At 43.5% G+C, this 27,484-nt stretch overlaps 1 protein-coding gene across 1 annotated transcript in view; it reads right to left on the bottom strand.

The window, feature by feature from the left end:
• Window positions 1-27,484, bottom strand: part of LOC129698553 (diacylglycerol kinase beta) — a 440,909-nt gene that overhangs the window by 302,499 nt on the left and 110,926 nt on the right. Inside the window, exons 6-9 of the mRNA XM_055637631.1 lie at window positions 22,425-22,474; window positions 18,193-18,267; window positions 17,146-17,265; window positions 6,645-6,762 (exon numbers count right to left, since the gene is read on the bottom strand). Coding sequence (XP_055493606.1) covers window positions 6,645-6,762; window positions 17,146-17,265; window positions 18,193-18,267; window positions 22,425-22,474 — 363 coding nt within the window. The remainder of the gene's footprint in view (window positions 1-6,644; window positions 6,763-17,145; window positions 17,266-18,192; window positions 18,268-22,424; window positions 22,475-27,484) is intronic.

Below are 27,484 nucleotides of genomic sequence, written 5' to 3'. Positions count from 1 at the left end.
GTCAAACATTTTCGATACGATACAACTTTATTTATCCCAGGAGGGGAATTGATCGGCCAACAGTCATAGAACACAAAATGCATGAAACATGAAATTAAAGTGACGAGTGGAAAGACTTGGGGATGTGCAAAGATTGGGGAGGGGTGGGGAAGGAGGGAGGGGGGAGGAGTCAGTCTCAGTCTAGCCCATGACAGAAGGGGGAGGAGTTGTACAGTTTGATAGCCACAGGGAAGAAGGATCTCCTGTGGCGTTCTGTGTTACATCTTGGTGGGACCAGTCTGTTGCTGAAGGTGCTCCTCAGGTTGACCAGTGTGTCATGGAGGGGGTAAGCTGTATTGTCCAGGATTCTCCGCAGTTTGACGAGCATCCTCCCCTCTAAGGAGCCAGCCTTCCTGGTGAGTTTATTCATTCTGTTGGCGTCCACAGCCTTAGCCCTGCTGCCCCAGCACACGGCTGTTCTTGTTCTTTATGCACTTCTCCTAATATAGGATTATAGTCTACGATAGTTAATATGAATCTACTTAATTTAATTAATCTGAAATTGTGTATCCTGTACTGTTGTTTAATTTGCATTTTTGGAAACAAAGATTGTTTTGAGCCAATCTATTTGTCATTGACATATTGCATACACTGGTTTTTATTGGAGATGTATAAAATCATGAGAGGAATAGATCAGGTAGATGCACTGAGTGAGTCTCTTGCCCAGGGTATGTGAATCGAGGAACAGAGGGCATAGGTTTAAGGTGAAGGGGAAAAGATTTAATAGGCGACTGAGTGGTAACTTTTTCACACAAAGGGTGGTGGGTGTATGGAACGAGCTGCCGGAGGAGGTAGTTAAGGCTGGGACTAGCCAAACATTTAAGAAAGAGTTAGACAGGCACATGAATAGGACAAGTTTGGAGGGATATGGACCAAGTGCGGGCAGGTGGGACGGGTGTAGCTGGGACATGTTGGCTGGCGTGGGCAAGATGGGCCAAAGGGCCTGTTTCCACGCCGTATCACTCTATTATTCTACAGCCTCAATGCAAAGAAGCAGTCGTTCTGTAACAGGTTTAATGATGTACACTGTGGAGCACTAAGGACGATGACCTATTCTCACCAAGCATCTGTTAAATACCCTCCCATTAATGGCTGGGTATTGCCTTCTTCACTTCAAATCCCCATTTCATAGATTCCTTATAAATATCTGTAGTTTGGAGGGTTTATATTAAACTCTAGATCCATGGGGCACATTGTTCCAGCTCGCTCATGTAAGTGGACCTCTTGAATTCTAAGAACCAAAGGTGGACACAAAATGCTGGAGTAACTCAGCGGGGCAGGCAGCATCTCTGGAGAGAAGGAATGGGTGACGTTTCAGGTCGAGACCCTTCTTCAGACTGAGAGTCAAAGGAGAGGGAGACACAAGAGATATGGATGGGCAAGGTGTAAAAACGGGGGGCATAGATCAAGGAAAATGTATAATAGATCATCGTTAGCCAGGGGAAGGTGACAACGAGGCATACTGATAAAATATATTCAGGAGGACAGTCAGACTGGTCGTAGAACTAGGGTGGGAGAGGGATGGGGAGAGAGGGAAAGCACAGGCTAGTTGAAGTTAAAGAAGTCAACTTTCATACCGCTGATTTGTAAGCTGTAACCAAAAGTATATTTATCTGTCCATAGGTAATAATAATAATAATAATAATAACTTTATTTAAAAAGCGCTTTTAGACAACATCAGTTACCACAAAGTGCTGTACATGGGAAGTCAACAAAAAGTTATTACAAACTACTAAAACCATTAAGACGACAGGACTATAAAAACAGTAAAAATTAAAAGACATTAAAAGCACTAAAAACAGGAACAATGTCTCAGCCAGTGTCGAAAGCCAGTGAATAAAAGTGAGTTTTTAAGGAGGATTTAAAAATGGACAGTGAAGGGGCCTGTCTGATCTGCAGCGGCAAGGTGTTCCAGAGTGCCGGGGCAGCAACAGAAAAGGCTCTATCCCCTCTGAGCTTCCGCTTAGACCTTGGTACCTCAAGGAGCAGCTGATCCGCTGACCTGAGGCACCAGGCAGGAGCATATAGGTGGAGCAGCTCAGAGAGGTAAGGCGGGGCAAGGCCATTCAATGATTTAAAAACAAATAAAAGAATTTGAGGTAGACAAAAATGTTGGAGAAACGAAGCAGGTGAGGCAGCACCTATGGAGGCGACGTTTCGGGTCGAGACCCTACTTCAGACTGCATATATCTCTTCAAATGGAGTTAAATAACTTTTCAACATTTAACAAGCTTCCTGATCCAGCTACCTATCTGGCTGTGAAATATTAGTTTGCCAGACCATGGTCCTCTGTGTAAAAATATAGATAGAAACACAATGACTTCTTCTCATCTATGCATCTGCAACACAGGATCCCTTGGAACTCAACTAGCTCACACTGATTTCTGTCTTGATGCAAAGTGCATTTACAAATTTATTTGTAAATACCCCAACTATACAGGTATTTAAAATAAAGAGAGACACAAAAAACTGGAGTAACTGAGTGGGTCAGACAGGATCTCTGGAGAAAAATAATTGGTGACATTTCCGATCGAGACCCTTCTTCAGACTGAGAGTCAGGTGAGAGGGAGGCACAGAGATATCAAAGGGACTCAACTCGAAATATCACCCATTCGTTTTCACCAGAGATGCTGTCTGTCCCGCTGAGTTACTCCAGCTTTTTGTGTCTGTCTTCAGTTTAATCCAGCATCTGCAGTTCCTTCCTCTCCATTAGAAATAGTTTTTCACTCAACTCGTGTAAGTTAGCACTTTACTGCATACGTTATCAACAATAGCATCTGTCTGCATCAATATGGCTTCTAAAGACAAATGCGCTGCATTTTTGGAGCAAAGGAAATAGGCAACGTTTCGGGTCGAAATCCTTCTTCGACCCGAAACATTGCCTATTTCTTTGCTCCGTAGATGCTGCCTCACCCACTGAGTTTGTTATTTTTGTTGGGGTGTGTGTGTGTGTGTGTGGGGGGTGGGGTGGGAGGGGGTAACTTTTAATCTCTCCCTGGGGAGACCCGACCTTTTCTTTGTCGGGGTTGTCGTGGGGGCTGGGAAGGAGCGGCCTCCAACAGGAAGAGGGGGCGCTCTTTGCTAATCTCTCCCACCGTCGCAGAGCGGGCCGAGTCCGGAGCGGGTGGACCTTTGATGGAGCGCTGTGGGCCCGACCTCCGGAGATTGTCGTTGGGGTCTGGCAAGCGGCAGGAGCGGGCTCCCGCAACAGGAAGACCGGCCCGGGCTTGGGGAATGGCCGCGGGGCTTGGACTGGCTGCGGGACTCGCGAGCGCACGCCGGGGGCTCTAACATCAAGAACCCGGTGTGCGACCTTGCATCACCCGGCGTGGCTTTAATGGCCGCGGGACAATCGCCATCGCCAGCCGGGGGCCTTGACTTTGACTCTGACATCGGGGGGGGGGGGGAGTGCAGTGGAGAGATAAGTTTTTTTGGCCCTCCATCACAGCGATGTAATGGATGTTTATGTAAATTATGTTGTGTCGTGGGTCTATTTGTTTGTAATGTATGGCTGCAGAATCGGCATTTCGTTTGGACCTCAAGGGGCCCAAATGACAATTAAATTGAATCTTGTATCTTGTATCTTGAGTTTCTCCAGCATTTATGTCTGCTTTAAATGTCTGATCTGTTTATTTTTCACAAATGATTTATATGACGTATTTCCCTTCCAAGAATTATTTCCATCACTGTTGCATGTTTGATGTGACTTACAACAATTCTAAAGATAATAAAGTCAGTCTTAAATAGCACTTCTTAAAATAAAATTACAATGATATATTTGTAAGAGCTTTGCTAAAATATTAATATTAAGCTCTTGAGATCAATTCAGAGAGCAGATAGTAGGTTGGCAAGTGTATTTTAGGTTGGCTGTCTATAAAAATTGTGTGCTCTGTGCAATGAAAAATATTTGAAAGAAGAGATAGACTCAAGGCGGGCCATTGGAGAGCAAGGGGACTGTCGGAGAGTGAGCAGGGACTATAAACAATGGACAATAGACAATAGGTCCAGGAGTAGGCCATTCGGCCCCGGGCCAGCACCGCCATTCAATGTGATCATGGCTGATAATCCCCAATCAGTACCCCGTTCCTGCCTTCTCCCCATATCCCCCTGACTGCTATTTTTAAGCTTGAAAGCATCCAGAGAACCGACCTCCACCGCCCTCTGAGGCAGAGAATTCCACACTCACAACTTTCTGTGAGAAAAAGAGTTTCCTCATCTCCGTTCTAAATGGCTTACCCCTTATTCTTAAACTGTGGCCCCTGGTTCTGGAATCCCCCAACATTGGGAACATGTTTCCTGCCTCTAGCGTGTCCAAACCCTTAACAATCTTATATGTGTCAATGAGATCCCCTCTCATCCTTCTAAACTCCAGAGTATACAAGCCCAGCAACTCCATTCTCTCAGCATATGACAGTCCCGCCATCCCGGGAATTAACCATGTAAACCTATGATGCACTCCCTCAATAGCAAGAATGTCCTTCCTTCAATTAGGGGACCAAAACTGAACACAATACACCAGGTGTGGTCTCACTAGGGCCCTGTACAACTGCAGAAGGACCTCTTTGCTAATATAAACTCCCCTTGTTATAAAGGCCAACATGCCATTCACTTTCTTCACTGCCTGCTGTACCTGCATGCTTACTTTCATTGACTGATGAACAAGGACCCCCAGATCCCATTGTACTTCCCCTTTTCCCAATTTGACACCACTTACTGTAGATAGTAATCTGCCTTCCTGTTTTTGCCACCAAGTGGATAACCTCACATTTGTCCAAATTAAACTGCATCTGCCATGCATCTGCCCACACGCCCAAATCGTCGGAGAGAGAGGAGATCCACTGAGAACAGAGGGGGGAACCTGGAGTGGGGGGGCTGCTGCCATGTTCGATGGCAGGTTGTGGATAGGACTGTTTGGTGAACTTTTGTAACTTTATGATTTTACCGGGTTTTCTGCAAAACTAATCATTTCACTGCACCAAGGTTCGTGTGAAAATAACATTTTGTTGAATCATTGAATTTTGCAGCTTTGTAATGCAGCATCTGCACTGCACACAATACCTAATATTTCAAGCGTTCAGGGCATATGGGGAGAGAAATGCCTTGATCATTTGAACTGATTATTTTATTAGGTTTTAGACCTAGCCATCACCAACAGCTGAGCTCATCTGGAAAGCTCTTATGCTGGGAAAAAATCTTTAGAAAATCTCTATATTTCCGTACATGGGAAAATAATATTTGAAATGAAATTATCAGATCATTAAAATCGTGCGTAGACAAAAAAATGCTGGAGAAACTCAGCGGGTGAGGCAGCATCTACGGAGAAAATCGCATCACATATTTACCAAATTATATCAATAAAATAACATAAGGACTAAATGTTTTCAAAAAATCAGAGCATGCGGCCATTAGGTACTCTCACAGCTGGAGATGAATTCCTCCGTCATCTGTCCATATTGGGGATATTTGGATATCCTTCAAAACGGAACAGGCAGGTACTGTTAAAATGTATCCACGTGGGAATGATCCCATTACGCTACTAATGTCTCCAATTTTAGACTCACTTTTAGACTCCTGTTTTTCGGCGAGCCCAAGCACAGGCTTGCCGATCGTTTCGCTGAACGCATCCGCTCAGTCTGCTTTGATCTCCCGGTTGCCAAACACTTTAATTCCCCTTCCCATTCCCACACTGACCTTTCTGTCCTGGGCCTCCTCCATTGTCAGAGTGAGGCCCAGCGCAAACTGGAGGAACAGCACATCATATTTCGCTTGGGCAGTGGCGTGAATATTGATTTCTCTAACTTCAAGTAACATTTGCTTTCCCTCTCTCTCCATCCCTCCCCCACCCTAGTTCTACCAGTTTCGCAGACCCCCTGATTAATTTTACTGTTTGTCTTCCTCGTTGTCACTATCCCCTCACCCAACAATGAACCATTCTACATTTCCTCCATCATCATCTTTGATCTGTCGTTTTCACACCTTACCCTTCCATATCTCTGTGTCAACCTCTCCCCCGACTCTCAGTCTGAAGAAGGGTCTCGATTTGAAAGGTCACCCATTCCTTCTCTCCAGAGATGCTGCCTGTCATGCTGAGATACTCTAGCATTTTGTGCCTATCTACTATTGTGAAGGCTGTGGTTTGATTTCGCAAAATGCAAAGCCCCTCACGTATCTGAATTAAACTCCATTATCCATTCCTCGGCCCATTTCCCACCTGGTCATGATCCCATTATAATTTTTGTTAACCATCTTCACTATCTGCGATACCACCTGTTTTGGTGACATCTACAAACTTACTAATGAAGCCTTGTACATTCTCATCCAACTCATCGAGAGAGATGGCAAACACCAAAGCACCCAGCACCAATCTCTGAGGGACACCACCAGTCGCTGGACTCCAGTCCAAAGTCACAGGCATCCTGTCCATGGAAATGTAGGGAAGAAGGATATGGATCACGTGCAGGCAGGGGAAATTAATTTAACTTGCCATCAAGTCTGGCACGGGCATTGTGAGTCGAATGGCCTGTACCTCTGTTGCACTGTTCTACAGTGCATGTTCTAAATCACAGACTCCTTGTAATGGTGTATGCTGCCATATATTTACTTACATGAACAGCAGAGGCCTTGTTTTCTAACACCCAGTAGAATATTCAGGCAGAAGTTGCAGTAGGCAGGCTTGTTAAAGTGTTTTAATCTCCATGCATGTTGGCCATCGTCTTTCACATTCTGCAGTTAGTGGAAAAATACAAAACTAATTTAACAGCATAAAATGAAGCACACTTCATTGAAATGACACGTTCTTTACTTAAACCAACATGAACATTATATGTTCATCAGATAGTAAAACACAAAAGAGATGATGTGCATCAACACCTTTGGAACCAAGCAGCAAATTCCAACTGTTACTCATTCCAAATCTTCGTCACTCATTGTATTTCATCTCTACCACTGGTTCATGTACCTTGGTAACTAATCTCTTATTGCCCCTCTTATTCTACCAGTTTCAATTTTACTGTGCAAACGAGATTGTTTACTTTAGTTTAGTGTAGAGATACAGCGCGGAAACAGGTCCTTTGGCCCACTAAGTCCGCGCCGACCAGCGATCCCAACATACTTACGCCATCCTACACACACTAGGGACAATTTACAATTATACCAAACCAATTAAACTACAAACCTGCACGTCTTTGGAGTGTGGAAGGAAACCAGAGACCCCGGAGAAAACCCACGCAGGTCACGGGGAGAACGTACAAACTCCGTACAGACATCACCCGTAGTCAGGATTGAACCTGGGTCTCTGGCGCTGTAAGGCAGCAACTTTACCACTGTGCTACCATGCTGCCCCTAATGGCATTTAACAACATATTTTATAAAACTCAAAATGAAGTTATTATTTGGATTGCTGCTGCTGCTCATCTAAAGTTGAATTAAATTTGTTGGATACATATTGCCTTGGCAAAATTAAGCTGAATTTCTCTTTTAATTCTCGAGAGATTGCCCCATTGTTTGCCCTGGATTTACTGGATTCATTCTATTCTCTTTTATCTTGAATAATAGAGCATGATTTTTTTAAGTTCTTTCACATATTCGAGTTTTGTTTTTTATAAATATTAAATGGACAGCAAGCATTTCCTGAGTAAGTTCATGGGCCGTAGGAGCAGAATTAGGCCATTCGGCCCATCAAGTCTACTCTGCCATCCAAGCATGGCTGATCTATCCCTCCCTCCTAAACCCATTCTCCTGCCTTCTCCCCATAACCCCTGACACCCGTACTGATCAAGAATCTATCTATCCCTGCCTTAAAAATTAATTGACTTGGTCTCCACAGCCATCTGTGGCAAAGAATTGCATAGTTTCACCACCCACTGACTAAAGAAATTCCTCCTCGTCTCCTTTCTAAAGGAACGTCCTGTTATTCTGAGGTTATGGCCTCTGGTCCTAGACTCTCCCACTAGTGGAAACATCCTCTCCACATCCACTCTATCCAGGCCTTTCACTTACTGTAACAAAGTAAGAAAGACACCCTTTTAATAGCTTGTTCAATGTTTCAGGTAAAATTGGTTTACAGTCAATAATGGACCTTTTTTTATGGCGATTGCTGTAATGTGAAAAAGACAAGAAGTATTTGCCCAAACGGGATCCCATCTTCATCACTTGTCACAAATTAATATTACGGGCTGCCACGGTGGCACAGCGATAGCGTTGCTGCCTTACAGTGCCAGAGACACCGGTTCGATTCTGATTACGGGTGCTGTCTGTACGGAGTCTGTACATTCTCTCCGTGACCTGCGTGGGTTTTCTCCAAGATCTCCAAGATCTTCAGTTTCCTCCCCCACTCCAAGGTTTGTAGGTTAATTGGCTTGGTGATAAATGTAAAAATGTCCCTGGTGGGTGTAGGGTAGAGTTAATGTGCGGGGATCACTGGTCGGTGCGGGCTCGATGGAATTCACGTCGCAGCGGCCTCTGCAGTCCGTCTGTCTTTTTATTATTTTTTGTCTTGTTTGAATGTAATTTTTATTATTTGTTTTTGTGTATGTGTGTGTGTGTATGTGTGTGGGGGCGGGGGGCGGGGAGGGGGGGGTGGGGGAAACTTTTAAAAATCTATCCCCTGCACGGAGAGCCCGACCTTTTCTCTGTCGGGTCTCCGTTGTCGTTGGGGCCGAGCACTGTGGAGCGGCCTCCAGCAGGAACGTCCTGGGGCTCCAGTCACGGAGCTGCGGAGCTACTCACCATCACGTAGCTGGCCGAGTCCGGAGCGGGAGTGGCGCGCTGCTGCGACCCGACCCCGGAGATTCGGAGGCTTACCACATGTCTGGCAGACAGGAACACCGGGAGCCCCCGGGTCCCTGCTGGGAGACCGCTTTTCGGGGCTTCCGCAATGGCGACTTCACCCGCCCGAGTTGCGGGGTTGAAGATTACCTGGAGCGGGGCCTTACATCATCGCCCGGTGTGGCTTGGAATGGCTGCGGGACTTTGCTAGCGCCCGCCGGGGGCTCCAACACCAAGACCCGGAGCGTGGCCTTGCATTACCCGGCGCGGCGTTAATGGCTGCGGGACAATTACCATCGCCCGCCGGGGGCTTTGACTCTGACATCGGGAGGGGAATGGGGAGTCCAGGGGAGAGATAAGTCTTTGCCTTCCATCGCAGCGAGGAGGAGATGCGGTGTGATGGATGTCTGTGTAAATTGTGTTGTGTCTTGGGTCTTTCTTGTGTGTATGACTGCAGAAACAACATTTCGTTTGAACCTCAATGGGGTTCAAATGACAAATATATTGTATTGTATTGTATTGTATTGTATGAAGGCCCTCAGTAATATATTGGCTAACTTGGGTCTCAAACTCACAACCTGCTGACTCAAAAGCCTTGAGATACACCAGTGAGTCACAGGTCCTCCTTCAAGTCACGGTGCAACACTCTTCATCAGAAAAGTATAAATAATAAAACATAACTGTCAGCAATGTTTGTCCCAACATGTGATAAATGATGAAAGTGGTGTTAAATATCACTTCAGTTGCAATAATATCAGTTTGCAAGTTCTAACACACTTTTAACAGAGTGATATCACTTCTTTAACTACATTTGAGCCAATTATCAGGAGGGGTAGTTGATCCAACTAATGGGGCTGTCCCACTGTACGAGCTAATTAAAGAGTTCTCCCGCGTTTCCCCTGATTCGAACTAGGAGAATTACAGTAATGGCCGCTCGTGGGTACTCGGGGCTCTCGTGGACATTTTTCAACATGTTGAAAAATCTTCACGAGTCTTCACGAGCTTACCGCCTTTCCCCAGTACCTGCTGTTAGCGTTACGAGCCGCTAAGAGACGTCCCGAGCTCCGACGTACCCGCAACGTACATTCAACATTTGATTTTTTTTTAAACTCGGGAGAGCTCTTGAATTTGCTTGTACAGTGGGACAGCCCCTTAACATAAGTTAAGCATCAAACGTCAACAGGTTTCAACTGAAGCTTAGTTTATGTTGTTTAATTGTAAACTGAATGTGATTAAAACAGTCACAAAATGCTGGAATAACTCAGCGAGACATACAGCATCTCTGGATGGAGGGAATGGGCATGTTTCGCGTCAAGACCCTTCCTCAGAATCCAGCATTCTGTGTCTATCTCTGGTGTAAACCAGCATCTGCAGTTCAATATGTGTTGGAAGGAATACCTGACCCACTGGGTTACTCCAGCATTTTGTGTCTATCTTCAGTATCTGCAGTTCCTTCCCATTCATGATTAAAATAGTATTCCGTTATATTATGTAATTCCATTCTTCATAATATAACTGAATATTATTTCAATCATTTTTGAACAAATGACAAATTAATATCAATAAGTTTGGCAAGTAGCATAGTTTGCGATTAGAGTCAGAGTCAAGCAGCAGAGAAACAGGCCCTTCAGCCCAACTCGTCTATGCCAAGGTTTCCATCCAGACTAGCCTCACGCCTGCATTTGGCCCATATACATCTAAACGTTACTTATTTTGCGTAAAATATTATATCATTCAATATGATCATTTGCTTTGAAAGTTTAGATTAGTAAAAGGAAAGATCTACAATTTCTATATGGACAAAATCAATTCTCAATTACATGTTGGAATTCTTTAAGGAAGTAAATAGCAGGATAGGCAAAGGAGAGTCAGGGGACGTGGTTTACCTGGATTTTTAGAAGACCTTTGATGAGGTGCTAACACACGAGGCTGCTGAGGAAGATGGGAGCCCACGATATCAAAGGGCAGATACTAGGATGGATAGTGGGTTGGCTGGATGGCAGAAGGCAAAGAGTGGCAATAAAGGGGACTGTTTCTGGTTGTCTGCCAGTGATCAGTGGAGTTCTGCAGGGGCCGGTGCTGGGGCGCTACTCTTCACATTTTATATTAATGATCAGGACCAGGAGATTGAAGGCTTTGTGGCCAAGTTTGCGGATGAAACAAAAATAGGTGGAAGGGGCAGATAGTGTAGAGAAAGCAGGGACTCTGCAGAAGGATTTGGATAGGTTGGGAGAGTGGACAGAGAAGTGGCAGATGGAATATAGTGCAGCAAAGTGTGGAGTCATGCAGTTTGGTAGTAGGAATAAAAGTGTAGGCTATTTTCTAAATGGGGAGAGGATTCATAAATCGGAGGTGCAAAGGGACTTGGGAGTGCTGGTGCAGGATTCACAAAACGTTAATCTGCAAATTGAATCAGTAGAAAGGAAGGCAAACACAATGCTAGCATTTATTTCAAGAGAGCTTGTATACAGAAACAGGGATGTAATGTTGAGGCTCTATAAGGCGTTGGTCAGGCCGCATTTGGAATATTGTGAGCAATTTTGGGCTCCATATCTGAGGAAGGATGTGCTGGCTCTGGAGAGGGTCCAGAGGAGGTTTACAAGGAGGTTGATCCCATGAATAATTAGGTTAACATATGATGAGCATTTGACGGCACTGGGCCTGTACTCACTGGAGTTTAGAAGGATGAGGGGGTAAATTCAATGAAATGTACCGAATAGTGAAAGGCTTGGATAGAGTGGATGTGGAGATGATGTTTCCACTAGTGGGAGAGTCTAGGACCAGAGGTCATAGCTTCAGAATTAAAGGATGTACCTTTAGAAAGACGAGGAGGAATTTCTTTAGTCAGAGGGTGGTGAATCTGTGGAATTCATTGCCACAGAAGGCTGTGGAGGCCAAGTCAGTGGATATTTTAAGGCAGAGATAGATAGATATTTGATTAGTATGTGTGTCAGGGATTATGGGGAAAAGGCAGGAGAATGGGGAAAATGGATCAGCCGTGATTGAATCGCAGAGTAGACTTGATGGGCCAAATGGCCTAATTCTGCTCCTAGAACCTATGAACTTGTGGCAAAGTGGTGAATCACAAGCTGAGTGTGTGATAGTAAATGATCACTTCGAGCTGTCAATGAGAAGGGATTATCAGGCAGATAGTTAGTGATGCAAGGTTATAGGAACATAGAAACATAGAAAATAGGTGCAGGAGTAGGCCATTCGGCCCTTAGAGCCTGCACCACCATTCAATATAATCATGGCTGATCATCCAACTCAGTATCCTGTACCTGCCCTCTCTCCATACCCCCTGATCCCTTTAGCCACAAGGGGCACATCTAACTCCCTCTTATGCTCACAGTTTCCCAGAAGAAGTTCAACGGGTGCCATGATCCTGTGAACCTCCAGCCAAAGACCATTGAGAGTGAAGATGAGGCATTAGAGATAGTACTGGGAAAGTTGAGACCACACATCGCAGCACCCAAAAGCTCTGAGTAAGGATGAGCCAGGCGTGCCTTTCAAACTATGCCAGCCTTCTCCTGCCCAGTCTGTGGGAGTGTCTGTTGTTCCAACATCAGACAACTTGCTGCCTTTTACAGCGCTGGAGAACCGGGTTCAATCCCGACAACAGATGCTGTCTGTACGGCGTTTGTACGTTCTCCCCGTGACCTGCGTGGGTTTTCTCCGAGATCTTCGGTTTCCTCCCACACTCCAAAGAAGTACAGGTTTGTAGGTTAATTGGCTTAGTATAAGTGAAAATTGTCCCTAGTGTGTGTAGATCGTGTTAATGTGCGGGGATCGCTGGTGGGCAGAAGGGCCTGTTTCCACGCTGTATCTCTAAACTAAATGAATAACTAAACTCTGAATGCAAGTCATTCTCTACCCGATGGACCGTTTAAGGAACGACCAAAACCTTGGATTGCATCAAAATCGCGAACCTTTCTGCTGTTTTGCTTCCCCCATTATGTTTACTGTTGTATTTATCATTACAGTATACATGCTCTCTATTCTGTGAGATTCATGCGAGCAAGAAATTTAATTGTATCTTGGTGTATATCACAATAAAGCAAACTGAATCTGAACTTGCCCTAAATCATTTACTACCAAATTTTGACAAATTATCATCGATGAAAATATGGCGACAGATATATTAAAGGCATGCACTGAAATCTAATATAGCGTAACGTAATTTTCGTCACAATGCATTAAATCAAAAGCTTTGGTTTAGACAATGAGACGTTAGAGATACAGCACGGAAACAGTCCCTTTAGCCCACCGAGTCCGCACCGACCAGCCAACCAGTGCACTAACACGATCTGACACACTAGGGTAAATCTACAATTTATCGAAGTCAATTAGCCTACAAACATGTACTGTACGCCTTTGGAGTGTGGGAGGAAACCGGAGCACCTGGAGAAAACTCACATGTCACATGGATTACAAACAAACTCTGTACAGACAGCACCCGTGGTCAGGAACAAATCTGGGTCTCTGGAACTGTATCACTAATGCTGCACCACTGTTGGCAACCCCTAAAATGATAAAGTTATTGCTAAAATATTAAAATATAGTCTGTTAACCAATAAAAGTAGCTGAACTTCTATCTACCTCTTTGATGTCACTCGCACTATCATTGACTGGACTTTGCTGGCTTCACCTTGCACTAAACGTTATTCCCTTGTTATGTCCCTATACAATGTAAATGGATTGATTGCAATCATGTATTGTCTTTCTGCTGACTGATTAGCACGCAACAAGAAGCTTTTCACTGTACCTCGGTACATGTGACAATAAATTAAACTCAACTGAAATAACATGTCACATGAGAATTTTTGAAAAACAGATTTAATGTCCTAATTACAGTGTCCTCCATAATGTTGTGGACAAAGACCCATCATTTATTTATATGCCTCTGTACTCCACAATTTGAGATTTGTAATGGAAAAAAATCACATGTGGTTAAAGTGCACATTGTCAGATTTTAATAAAGGCCATTTTCATACATTTTGGTTTCACCATGTAGAAATTACAGCAGTATTTATTTCAGGGCACCATAATGTTTGGGACACAGCAATGTCATGTAAATGAAAGTAGTCATGTTTAGTATTTTGTTGCATATCCTTTGCATGCAATGACTGCTTGAAGTCTACGATTCATGGACATCACCAGTTGCTGGGTGTCTTCTCTGGTGATGCTCTGTCAGGCCTGTATTGCAGCCATCTTTAGCTTATGCTTGTTTTGGGGGCTAGTCCCCTTCAGTTTTCTCTTCAGCATATTAAACGCATGCTCAATTGGGTTCAGATCGGGTGATTGACTTGGCCACTCAAGAATTGACCATTTTTTAGCTTTGAGAAACTCCCTTGTTGCTTTAGCAGTATGTTTGGGATCATTGTCTAGCTGTAGAATGAACCGCCGGCCAATGAGTTTTGAGGCATTTGTTTGAACTTGAGCAGATAGGATGTGTCTATACACTTCAGAATTCATTATGCTACTACCATCAGCAGTTGTATCATCAATGAAGATAAGTGAGCCAGTACCTTCAGCAGCCATACATGCCCAGGCCATAACACCCCCACCACTGTGTTTCACAGATGAGGTGGTATGCTTTGGATCTTGGGCAGTTCCTTCTCTCCTCCATATTTTGCTCTTGCCATCACTCTGATATAAGTTAATCTTCGTCTCATCTGTCCACAAGACCTTTGTCCAGAACTGTGGTTGCTCTTTTAAGTACTTCTTGGCAAACTGTAACCCGGCCATCCTATTTTTGCAGCAAACCAGTGGTTTGCATCTTGCAGTGTAATCTCTGTATTTCTGTTCATGAAGTCTTCTGCGGACAGTGGTCATTGACAAATCCACATCTGACTCCTGAAGAGTGTTTCTGATCTGTCGGACGGCTGTTTGTTTTTTTTTCTTTATTATAGAGAGACTTCTTTAGTCATCAGCTGTGGAGGTCTTCCTTGGCCTGCCAGTCCCTTTGTGAGTAGTAGGCTCACCAGTGCTCCCTTTTTTTTAATGATGTTCCAAACGGTACCCGGACGTGGCGCCGACGCACGAGAAGCCAAAGCAAAGAAGTCAAAGCCAAATAACCGAATGGATACGAAGCTGAAATGGCAACTAACCGAAAGGGTGGGACGCCTAAAAGCAAACTCACTGAATGGCCGCTCCATTGTGAAATGGAGAAGAGGGGATAGAGAAGGAGGAGACGGGAGCATGGGGGTCATTTTCCAACACAAGCCATAGGTGACTGGGCAAACTGATCCTAAGCACCAAGTTGTAAGCTGCTGAAGGTGCGCATCCCTCGGGACAGCCCCCACTCTCCCACGGCCACCCTCCGCGGGTTGTGGGCCGGGTGGAGTGGAGGTGTGGGACAATGTTCACCCCTCCACAGTGATGTGATGGACGCGGGGGTCTGGACCAATCGCTGACAAGTCCCGTCCCCCCGGCAACGTCATGTCCGTTATTTAACATTTCTGTTGTGTGGCAGTCGGTCCGTTGGCTTGTAGGCGATGAGGGCATTTTGGCAGAGCGGCCATTCGGTGAGTTTGCTTTTAGGCGATGCAGCTTTTTGGTTAGTTGGCTTTTAGGCGTCCCATCCTTTCAGCTTCACTTCCATTCGATTATTTGGCTTTGACTTCTTTGATTCAGTTTCTCGTCCGTCGGCACCACGTCCGCACACGGTTCCAAACATTGATTTTGATAAGCCTAAGGTTTGGCTCGAACAGTTTTATTGTTGTTTCTCAGTCTCATAATGGCTTCTTTGACTTTCATTGGTACAACTTTGGTCCTCATGTTGATAAACAGTTATAAAAGTTCCCAAAGGTGATGGAAAGACTGGAGGAAAGACTAGGTGCTGAGAGCTCTCTTATACCTGCATTAATGAGGCAATTAAACACACATGAGCAATTACAAACACCTGTGAAGCCACGTGTCCCAAACATTATGATGTCCTGAAATGGGGGGGACTATGTATAAACACAGCTGTAATTTCTACATGGTGAAACCAAAATGTATAAAAATGGCCTTTATTAAAATCTGACAATGTGCACTTTAACCACATGTGATTTTTTAAAATTACAAATCTCAAATTGTGGACTACAGAGGCAAATAAATAAATGACGGGTCTTTGTCTCAAACATCATTGTGATTTAAAAAAAGGGAGATGATTCATTGAGAGTTTGAATCCTGAGAATGGTTGAACGAGTGTGTGATGACAAGTGTGTTGATGTTCTACAGTTTGGTACTGCTGATGCAGGACTGTTCCTTACAAAGCTAAAATGGATCGGGTAGCATTCATGCTTCATCAGCTTTCGTTCTTGTAATCTGCAGCATCATCAACATAATTATTAACATCTGCAGAAAACCACACTATCACATATTAATCAAAAGATAATGCTTCTGGCTGGATGACCTAGGTGGTGAGGATAAATACTGTGGCTCAGAACTTGTTGTGTTCTCATCAAAACACGAATGGTGCCATTTCTCAGGGTCTAACAATCAAAACTACATTACTAATTTCTGACATTCCTATCATCTCCCTCTTCAACACTAGGAACAATACTTAACTGTAATTACTACAGATGAGTTCTATTATTGACCCGTTAACACAGCCATAGAGTGATACAGTGTGGAAACAGGCCCTTCGGCCTAACTTGCCCACACCGGCCAACATGTCCCAGCTATACTAGTCCCACCTGCCTGCGTTTGGTCCATATCCCTCCAAACCTGTCCTATACATGTACCTGTCCAGCTGTTTCTGAAAATTTGGGATAGTCCCAGCCTCAACTTCCTCCTCTGGCAGCTTGTTCCATACATCCACCACCCTTTGTGTGAAAAAGTTAACCCTCAGATCCCTATTAAATCTTTCCCCCTTCAACTTAAACCTATGTCTTCTAGTCCTCGATTCACCTACTCTGGGCAAGAGACACTGTGTGTCTACCCAATCTCTTCCTCTCGTGATTTTATACACCTCTACAAGATCACCCCTCATCCTCCTGCGCTCCAGGGGCCAGAGGCCCAGCCTACTCAACCTCTCCCTATAGCTCAGACCCTCTGGTCCTGGCAACATCCTCGTAAATCTTCTTACCTATAACATGGTGTCAGAACTGAATACTCTAAATGTGGCCTCACCAACGTCTTATACATCTGCAACATGACCTCCCAACTTTTATACATTCTGTCATGTATTACGATTTGGTTTTACACCGTAACTTAAACACACAATCACCTGATTATTCAGTACCATAAGTTGTTATGAAGAAAGTAGCTAAGGCAGTTCAAAATGTGACTCAATGTTTTTTTCTGAAGAGCACTGTAATTTTCACTAATGATTGCTTACAGCCCTATACTTACTGTTTCCATGCCAAGGAGGACCAGTAATGGGATGGTAGTTATCCCACCTCTTATCCACTCTTCAAGTGTAACCCTACCGTCGTGATCATAGTCAATTTCCTCCATCATCTCCATTAGTATCTATGGTATAATAACATATGACAACATGTCATCTAACAAGTCATGTTTCCTACATTTTGAATGGGTTTCAAAATGAAATCCAGAACAATACATATGCATTAACCTCATTTCAACAGAGGACATAACATTCATATGAAACTGAACATACTATTTCTCAGCACAATGCAATCAAATGGTTAACAAAGGAGCAATATCTCATGCAGAGCATGAAAGGAACAGTCAGGAAAGAGATTGATGGCTCAAATGGATAAACGTTGAGAAGACATTTGCAGAAGATGAAGAGAAGGTTTCATGTGGAATATTTCCAAAGATTGATAAAGAGTGAGTCTAAAGTTACACTTGAAGAGACTAAAGATAAAGGTCTGGACTGGAAGTTGGAGCCAGAGGAACAGAAGGTGTAAACAAAGTGATTCAAAATCACCGTACAGCCAGAGACACAGAACAAACCTGTATTGTATATATATCTTTAAATAATAGGATGTGTAGGAAGGAACTGCAGATGCTGGTTTAAATCGTAGATAGAAACAAAATGCTGGGGTAACTCAGTGGGACAGGCAGCATCTCTGGAGAGAAGGAATGGGTGATGTTTCAGGTCGAGACCCTTCCTCAGACAGATAATAGGAGACGTGCTGTGAATATGTTAAAAACGGGAGGCATGTTTCTGGAATTGGATTCGGGAACTAAATAATCTACAACATGTTGCAGATGAAAAATAAAATAATGTACATTTTGCAAAAATTATGGATGAATGTAGCATTTCCATTTTTATGATAAATACATGTTTTGCACAGGGCAAAACGAATTGATTATGATATAATATGACCATTAAATGTAATATAACCAAAGGTTATATAACCAGGTCATCATACCATCACGAGCTGTAATCAAGACGTCATTTTGTTAGTAACATTTTCTTCAAATACTTACTGGCCTGAGTTCAGTAGCATCCCATTCCAAATACTCTGCAACGTGGACCATTTGATTAATGATTCGGTCTAACTCCTGCAGTGAAAATAAAAATAAAAGTGAAGTTACTGAGAAGTTACGTGCCAGATATTCCAAAGGTGGAATATTAATGGAAAACATATCTTGGAAGAGAAATTGGAAATCAGACGTGTCTTGGAGTGCAGAGTATGCCTGCACATGACTGTTGGTGGTACTTAGACTGAAATCAATGCAATCAAACGTGCAGACGATACATCTGGCTAAAGAGCCTAGATTTTACTAGCTTCCGTTACATTTCTGCACACAAATGTAAAAACACTTGTCATCATCATCCACAGGGTTCTACATGATGTTGTCATCATTAAAAATAAGTAAACCTATGGCTTTCGGATATATAACTTTACCATTGAGAACGGAGACGAGGAAAATCTTTTTCACACAGAGGGATGTGAATCCGTGGAATTCTCTGCCTCAGAAGGCGGTGGAGGCCGGTTCTTTGGATGCTTGTAAGAGAAAGTTAGATAGGGCTCTTAAAGATAGCGGAGTTATGGGATTTGGGGAGAAGGCAGGAATTGTGGATGATCAGCCATGATCATCTTGAATGGCGGTGATGGCTCGAAGGGCTGAATGGCCTACTCCTGCACCTATTGTCTATCGTCTATTGATACTTTCAAGTCAAGTCAAGTCAAGTCGAGTTTATTTGTCACATACACATACGAGATGTGCAGTGAAATGAAAGTGGCAATGCTCGCGGACTTTTGTGCAAAAGACAAACAACAAAACAACCAAACAAATGATAAACACAATCATAACACACATATTCTTTTACATTACTGAGATTAAGAGCTAACACTTAGTTAATATGCAAAAAAGCAGAAAGTGCTGGAGTAACTCAACGGGTCTGGCAACATCTCTGGAGAACACAGATAGGTGATGCTTCTGGCTGGACCCTTCTTCAGACTGATTTTGATGATGTGGAGAGTAGGAGAGGGAGGGGGAAAGTGGGTGGTGAGGACAGGACAAAGCCTGTCAAGTTATAGATGGATACAGGTGAGGAGAGGTTTTGATAGGCAGACGGTTGGACAAATGCCAGAGATAAAAAGACAAAATGTGTGAGATAGGATAGCAGAAGTGTAAATGGTGAACCCAGAGAAAGGAACGCAGAGGGACGGGGAGTTATCATGTAGTCCCGCCGTGCAAACTGGTAAAATGCAGCATCTGAAATAACTGGTCACGCCCACAGCAGAGGGGGCAGTCAAACTAGAATTGGTTTTGGACGCCTTCCTGAAGATTTTGTTGCTCGACCTGAAGATAGACACAAAGTACTGAAGTAGCTCAGCGGTAACTTGCTGCAGTATTTACAGTAGTGTCTACCTTCAGTGTAAACCAGCATCTGCAGTTTATAGAGTCATAGAGTGATACATTGTGGAAACATGCCCTTCGGACCAACTTATCCACACCGGCCAACGTGTCCCAGCTACACTAGTCCCACCTGCCTATGCTTGGTCCATATTCCTCCAAACTAGTCCTATCTGTCTAACTGCTTCTTAAATGTTGGGATAGTTCCAGCCTCAACTATCTCCTCTGGCAGCTTGTTCCATACATCCCTTTGTGTGAAAAAGTTAGCCATCAGATTCAAATCTTTTCCCCTTCACCTTGAACCTATGTGCTCTGGTCCTCGATTCACCTACTCTGGGCAAGAGACTCTGTGCCTCTACCCGATCTATTCCTCTTGTGATTCTCTTCCTACACATTGTTGCTTGACCTCCTGTTTCCAGCAGTCCCACTCCACACACCCACCACTGGTTGTCCAATCCGTCCATCATCACAACACACGGAACCTCCACACCAATTACAAACTGGACCAACTCCAATGGCCAGTGGGATGGTTCTTCACTCTCACTGGAACAATGTTTCCTTTCAAACCCACGCGTGGTATCTTGAAAAACACCCACAGAACTATTCAAAGCGAATTATAAAACTGTATTTCTCCCATCATAGCCTCAAAAAATTAGTCATTAACCCTGAAAACTGCTGGATAGTCTAAAGGATTGACAATGCTTCTAAATACTTGGACCAGTGAAGGATAATGAAGGTTAAATGGGATTCATTCTGAATCGCTGCCCAAAGTCTTCTGCTGTGGGACAGGCAGCATCTCCGGATGGGAGCAATGGGTGGCCTTTCGGGTCGAGACCCTTCTATCTTCAGTTGAAACTAAGCATCTGCAGTTCCTTCCTACACACGTCTTCTGCTGTGAAATGTTTGTGCAAATCTGGTGGGGTTGTGCTGCTGGAGAAGGTTGCTTAGTCAATATGCATTTAAACAAATTATGTGATGAAGTAATCTCGCTTTGCACTTCAAAAAAATTGCAAAATTTAATCATAATAATAATAATAACAATAATAACAATAACAACAACAATAATAATAATAATAATAATAATAATAATAATAATAATAATAATAATAATAATAATAATAATAATAATAAATGTATTTGTATAGCACGTTTATAAACAACTCACGTTGACCAAAGTGCTTCACATCAGAGCAGGTACTAATTTGATACATACAACGGTAGGCAGAGCTAACAATACACACATAAACTGTTTACAGCGCCTCCTCAGAGGGCCTCAAAAACGCTAGGGAGTAGAAATAGGTTTTGCGTTGTGACTTAAAGGAGTCGATGGTGGGGACAGTTCTGATGAGGAGCGGGATGCTATTCCACAGTCTAGGTGTTGCAACCGCAAAAGCGCGGTCACCCCTGAGCTTAAACCTAGACATAGAAACAAAGAAATTAGGTGCAGGAGTAGGCCATTCGGCCCTTCGAGCCTGCACCACCATTCAATATGATCATGGCTGATCATCCAACTCAGTATCCCGTACCTGCCTTCTCTCCATACCCTCTGATCCCCTTGGCCACAAGGGCCACATCTAACTCCCTCTTAAATCAAGAGTATCAAGAGTGTATTTAATTGTCATTTGAACCCCTGGAGGTCCAAATAAAATGCCGTTTCTGCAGCCATACATTACACACAAATAGACCCCAGACACAACATAATTACATTTTACATAAACATCCATCACAATAGCTGTGATGGAAGGCCAAATAAACTTATCTCTCCACTGCACTCTCTCCCCCCCGATGTCAGAGTCAAAGTCAAAGCCCCCGGCTGGCGATGGCGATTGTCCCGCGGCCATTAAAGCCACGCCCGGTGGTGCGAGGTCGCACACCGGGTCTTGATGTTGGATCCCCCGGTGTGCGCTCGCAAAGTCCCGCGGCCATTCCAGCCGCGCGGGGCAGTGGTGCTAAGCCCCGCTCCAGGAGCTCTTCAACCCCGCAACTCGGGCGGGAGAAGTCGCCGTTGCAGGAGCCCCGAAAAGCGGTCTCCCTCCAGGGCTCCCGGTGCCGCCGTCCGCAGACCCGCAGCAGCAGCCTCCGACTCAGCAGCAGCAGCGGCGGCAGCAGCAGCAGCAGCAGCAGCAACAGCAGCAGCGGCAGCGCTCCTCCACCGCGCCGCCCGCTCCGGTCTCGGCCAGCTCCGCGACGGTGAGGTGAGTCGGCACCAGAGTCCCCGGCTTCTTCCTGTTGGAGGCCGCTCCTCGTTGCAGCCCCAACGACAGCTGAGACCCGACGAGAAAAGGTCGGGTCTCCAGTGCAGGGAGAGATTCAAAAGTTTCCCCCCCCCCTCCCACCCCACCCCCACCCCCCCACACACACACCCCAACATAAAATAACAAAAACTACATATAAACACAGACAAAAAATAATAAAACACGGACAGGCTGCAGAGGCCGCTGCTGACCAGAGTCGCGCCACCTACATATAGCCTACATATAGCCAATGAACTGGCCTCAACTACCCTCTGTGGCAGAGAGTTCCAGAGATGCGGGATAGTCAATAGCCCCAAGTCGGCAGACCTGAGGGACCTGGAGGTAGAAGGTTGGGGTAGGAGATATTTGATGGGGGGGGGGGGGGGGGGGGTCAAGACCGCTAAGGGTTTTGTATATCTATATAAAAGGAGCTTGAAGGCTATTAATGATCTCAGTAATGGAGCATAGAAATCATAATATTTTTAAATTCCATTGCATCAGTTGAAGAGTTTAAGCAAAGTACATAAACTGAAAACATCCAGGCTCCATTTTATTATATTATAGACAGTGGAACAGACTTAAAGATTACAGTTTCCAAGTTATTAAATGAAAGAAACTTACAGAACTGTCCAGAAAACCATTTCCATCTGTGTCGTAAAGCCGAAACATAACTGTAAAAAAAAATAGTAACAATATTAAAATGATAACATGATTCAATACTGAATTATTTTACAAGCTGCATTAAAAAATCACATCTGCAAAGTGTATTGAAATGAGAATATTGGTTATTACAGAAATTGTGCAATTCAAGAAAGAGTGGGAATGATCTCAATCATGATTAAATACATTTCCTCTTCAAAATATTTATTGTGGGGGTGGAAATGCTTTTTTGCTCAGGCTATTTCGTTCTTGGGACTAACCACAGAGATTTTTGAGAGGCTCTGCCTGTCGTTCTTCTGCCCAGACAACACATCACACCACTAATGAGCAGAAACTTCTGCTGAATTGAAGAAGGGTCTTGACCCGAAACGTCACCCATTTCTTCTCTCCAGAGATGCTGCCTGTCCCACAGAGTTACTCCAGCATTTTGTGTCTATCTTCGGTGTAAACCAGCATCTGCAGTTCCTGCCTACACACTGACGATCATGTCTGCACAATCCCATGTGCTTGTCGAGGACACTGTGCCTGAACCTGCTGTTTCTGCCATTTGCTTTTTGTCTAAGGTATTTGTAATTTCCAACTGCTATTACACAAAAGATTCAATGTATTTATTTATTTCTTTATTTTTAATTTATTTTTATTAGAAGCAATTGTACAAAGATACAACATTCGGCAACTAAGATGATACAATTATTGTTCAGTTTCATTTTTATTTATTTATTTTTTTTTTAAATTAGTTTATACAATTTTTTAACAAAACAGAACAAAACAAGCAAAAAAAACCCAAACAAAAAAAACCTGAAAAAGACAACAGGAAAAAAAAGGAAGGAAAAAATAAATAAATAAATAAATAAATAAATGAATAGATAAATAAATAAATAAATAAATAAATAGATAGATAGAGATAATAATAAAACAAAGCCGCCAGACATAACAGTATTGGTACAATCCACATGGTGCTACACAGTCATGCATTGCAAAAGCAGAAGTAAAGGTCACAGGACTACATCACTGCAGATAATATGAAATTATGAAATTATTGGACTTTGAGATGGTTGATAAATGGCCCCCAAACACTTAAAAAGTTGTTTGGTACCTTGGAGTTGTAGAAGCGTATCCTTTCCATCTGTATGATTATTATCATTTCATTGAGCCATTTTTCGAAGCAGGGGGATGTAGATGATTTCCAGTCTGTTAGGATCATTTTCTTGGCTGCCACCATACCAAGCATCAGTGCTTGTTGTTCTTCAGACGTGAAGTACAAAGCAGTCTCTGAGCATCCAAAAAGTGCCAGTTCTGGATCAGGGAGAATATCTTTTGCATAGACCCCAGAAAACCACTTAAATATTTTAGACCAGCATCTTTGTATATGAGTGCAGAGCCAGAAAATGTGTGTTAAAGAACCATCTGCACTGTTCAGTTTCATTTTTAACCAGTGGCGGATGGCCAGGGAGTCAGCTTGCCCGATGGCAAGTGGGCCCCTGATGAAGTGGGCCCCCTTTGTCTCCTGGCAACCAATATTTTTAGACCCGGTCCGCCACTGCTTATAACCTAAGCTATGAAAATGAAAAAAGAAAAGTAAGAGAAAACAAGAAAGGAAAAAAGTGAAAAGTGAAAAGATAGGTCATAAAAGACCAAAAGAAAGACCCCTAAACTACCAAGGTAGTATTTGCCGAAAGATATAGAAATAAGAAAAAAGAAAAAAGGAAAAGAAAGGCAGAGATATACCTTGCCCCTCCTCCCCCCCCCCCCCTCGCCTCTCCCAACCCGGCATCGGATCTAAATTTAAATTTGCTATTACACAAAAGATAACCTTTCCAGAATACTGAAAAAAATGGTTAACTGGGCTCAAAGTATCATTTCAAGTCCCTCATTGTAAATTTGCTTCATTACAATCTGATTATATCACTCGCACTTAAAAACCAAACAAAATTGCTATGCATGATATTGCTTTGTCGTAATTGATTGTAAACCCATAGCATAAACATTTTGTTGGAAAAGAGGTATTGGAATATAAAGTGAACTGTGTTTTATCCACAGCAGAAGCAAGAATGATGGCGTTGCCACGACAGAAACTACAGGGTTCAATTAAATTCAAAATATCATCAATATTATGTATTACAACTGCATCACTTTTAAGGTGATTCTTTTTTTTTAAAGAAAAAGGCTACTGAAGATATGACACTCTTAAGCTCCACATGAGGAGGAAAGTTTGAAAATTGGGGCATTTATTTCAGGAGATATGAGTCCCCCCTAATACTGTGACTCCAGATCCACTGATGTGGTTGAATGTGAAATGGACGAGCAGGTGACTACAGCCACTATGTTGACAGAGGGAAATAAAGCTGAATACAGCAGATCACTGCTTTGCCATGCGCACTGACGGCTCCCAGCCTAGTTTATCTCGCCAAGTCCTCATCAAAAATACCTGGGGGCAGGTGTTCAAATGTGGAGAATTGTCCCATGGGGAAAGCAGTGGGAGGAACTACTCATACAAGTCATACAGCCTTCAAATCCCATGAATTCTCATGGCATTAGCACAAACCTATAGGCAAGAAAGTGTCCTTGGTTACCGCCTACTTTACCTCTTCAGCTGATAACAATAATGATCTTCCATGTGCCGATCAAGGACAAAAAGCAAAAACAGACACAAGAACACACTATAGGGCCTGTCCAACATTCCCGAGTTATTCACAAATTCTTCTGAGTTTTCAAACTTGCAGAATGTTCGTAACGAGTCCATAGGAGGCCGTAGGAACCCGTGGATATATCGCAACGGTTCGTTATGCCAGCCGTTGGTACTCGGGGCTATTTTTTTACTCGTGGACATTTTTCATCAGGCTGAAAAAAAATGTCCCGAGCAACATACTGGAGCATCAACATTGCAGTATTGGTTATTATGGAATCATTCCATCCACTACTTCTCTGAGAAGATAGAACTCAAATTGGTTTCATTCCTACAGAGGAAGGCAACAGATATTTAGGCAGGTAACAGCCCCACATCTTGTACACTTAAGGGCCTGTCTCACTTACGTAATTTTTTCGGTGGCTTGCCAGCACCCGTCATTCGCAACAGGTCATCGGAAATTTCCAACGTGTTGAAAATCCAGCGGCGACCAGAAAAATGTTCGACTCTTTGGGCGACTGCTCGCGACCGAACAGGCTTCACCACGACCATACAGGTGACATGTCGTGGTGTGAAGCCTGTATGGTTATGAGCAGTCGCCCAAAGAGTCGTACCATTTTCTGGTCGCCACTGGATTTTAAACGTGTTGAAAATTTTCGGTGACCTGCTGCGACGATGAAGGGTGCCGGCAGTCGCCGGAAATAATGGCGTAAATGGGGCAGGCACTTTACACTATTAGGAATATAATAGGACATTGCATCTGTATTTGATTTAGTTTCCTTGGTTTAGGTTAGAGAGGCAGCAGAATAACAGGGCTTTCAGCACACTGAGTCCAAACCCTCATCGATTCACCCTCGTTCTAAGTTATCCCACCTTCACACCCACTCCCTACACACTGGGGGCAATCATAGAGCAGTCAATTAACCCACAAACCCACACGTCTTTGGGATGTGGGAGGAAACCGGAGCAGTCACAGGGAGGATGTGCAAACTCCACACAGACAGCACACAAGGTCAGGATGGAATGCAGGTCTCCGGCACTGTGAGTCTGTGCCACTGTTCCATTCTAAATCACTTTGCAGCTTCGACTTTCTAATCATCAATACTCATAAATCAGATGTTTTTTATACCCATTATATGAAAACTTGCACCTATTAAAGGTTGTTAATGATCATCAGTTCTGAATTTGCTTACATTTGTGGATGAAAATCTAATCAATTCTTTTTTCTCTGCTGCCCCTTAATCAGGACCTGATTTGTCTTCGTCAATCAGTGCAATTTGGAAACATTGTCATTAACCGTTCTTTGTTTGTTTTTTAATTTAGAGATACAGCGCAGAAACAGGCCCTTCGGTCCACCAAGTCTACACCGACCAGCGATCCCCGCACATTAACACTATCCTACACACAGTAGGGACAATTTACACTTATCCCAAGCCAACTAATCTACAAACCTGTACGTCTTTGGAGTGCGGGAGGAAACTGAAGATCTCGGTGAAAACCCACGCAGGTCATGGGGAGAACGTACAAACTCTGTACACACAGCACCCGTAGTCGGGATCGAACCTGCGTCTCTGGCGCTGAAAGCATTGAAAGCACCTCTACTGCTGTGCCACCATGCAGCCCTGTACACAGCAGACTGTGAATTTTGCTGTACAAAATAATCCCGATGACCGGAATATAAAATAGAAACTGATCTGAAACATCTTGGAAGCTTTTATTGATCTGTTTGAGCAACATTTTAGATGGAAAGGACCTCGTGTTAGTACTTTTGCCTCTCTAAAACGTGTTTAACTTTCCAAGCTTGCTCAATAGATTTTTTTGGGGTGAAGCCAAGTAATTTAGGTCAACATCTTAAAAATTCATCAAAGACTCATCTGAAAATCCAAGCTGCTCAAAAGGTTGGTGACAATGTAATTTTCAATTATCCAGCGTATTTTCCAAAACTATGTAAATAAAGAATATACATATTTGTTGAAAGTCATTGCAAAGAATACAGCGGACAATGGGTAACATTGGAATGCATTTTCAGGCTGATCATTTCTTAGTCATCAAAGAGAAAGATGCGACTAGATTTCTTCACTGTGAAATAATGTTCTCATTTGCATCAGATCCAAAATTTCTATGAAATATTTTGCTCATTTTCTTTAACAATTTGCATTGAAGGTACATGGGAAGCAGCTAGTGGAATATCTCAAGAGTCAAGAGTGTTTTATTTAATATAAAGACCCTTCTTTATGTTTACAAAGCCCTTAACGGGCTTGCCCCCACCTACATCAAAAGTCTGCTTACCCACCACTCCACCTCCAGGTCCCTCAGATCGTCCGACTTAGGGTTACTGAACACCCCGTGGTCTAGGCACAAGCTCAGGGGTGACCACGTCTTTGCGGTTGCAGCT

The sequence above is a fragment of the Leucoraja erinacea genome, chromosome 7, assembly GCF_028641065.1.
Source record: "Leucoraja erinacea ecotype New England chromosome 7, Leri_hhj_1, whole genome shotgun sequence".
In the NCBI taxonomy this organism is placed as follows: domain Eukaryota; kingdom Metazoa; phylum Chordata; class Chondrichthyes; order Rajiformes; family Rajidae; genus Leucoraja; species Leucoraja erinaceus.
Note: the sequence above shows the minus strand (reverse complement) of the source record. Positions and strands in the feature narration are given on the sequence as shown.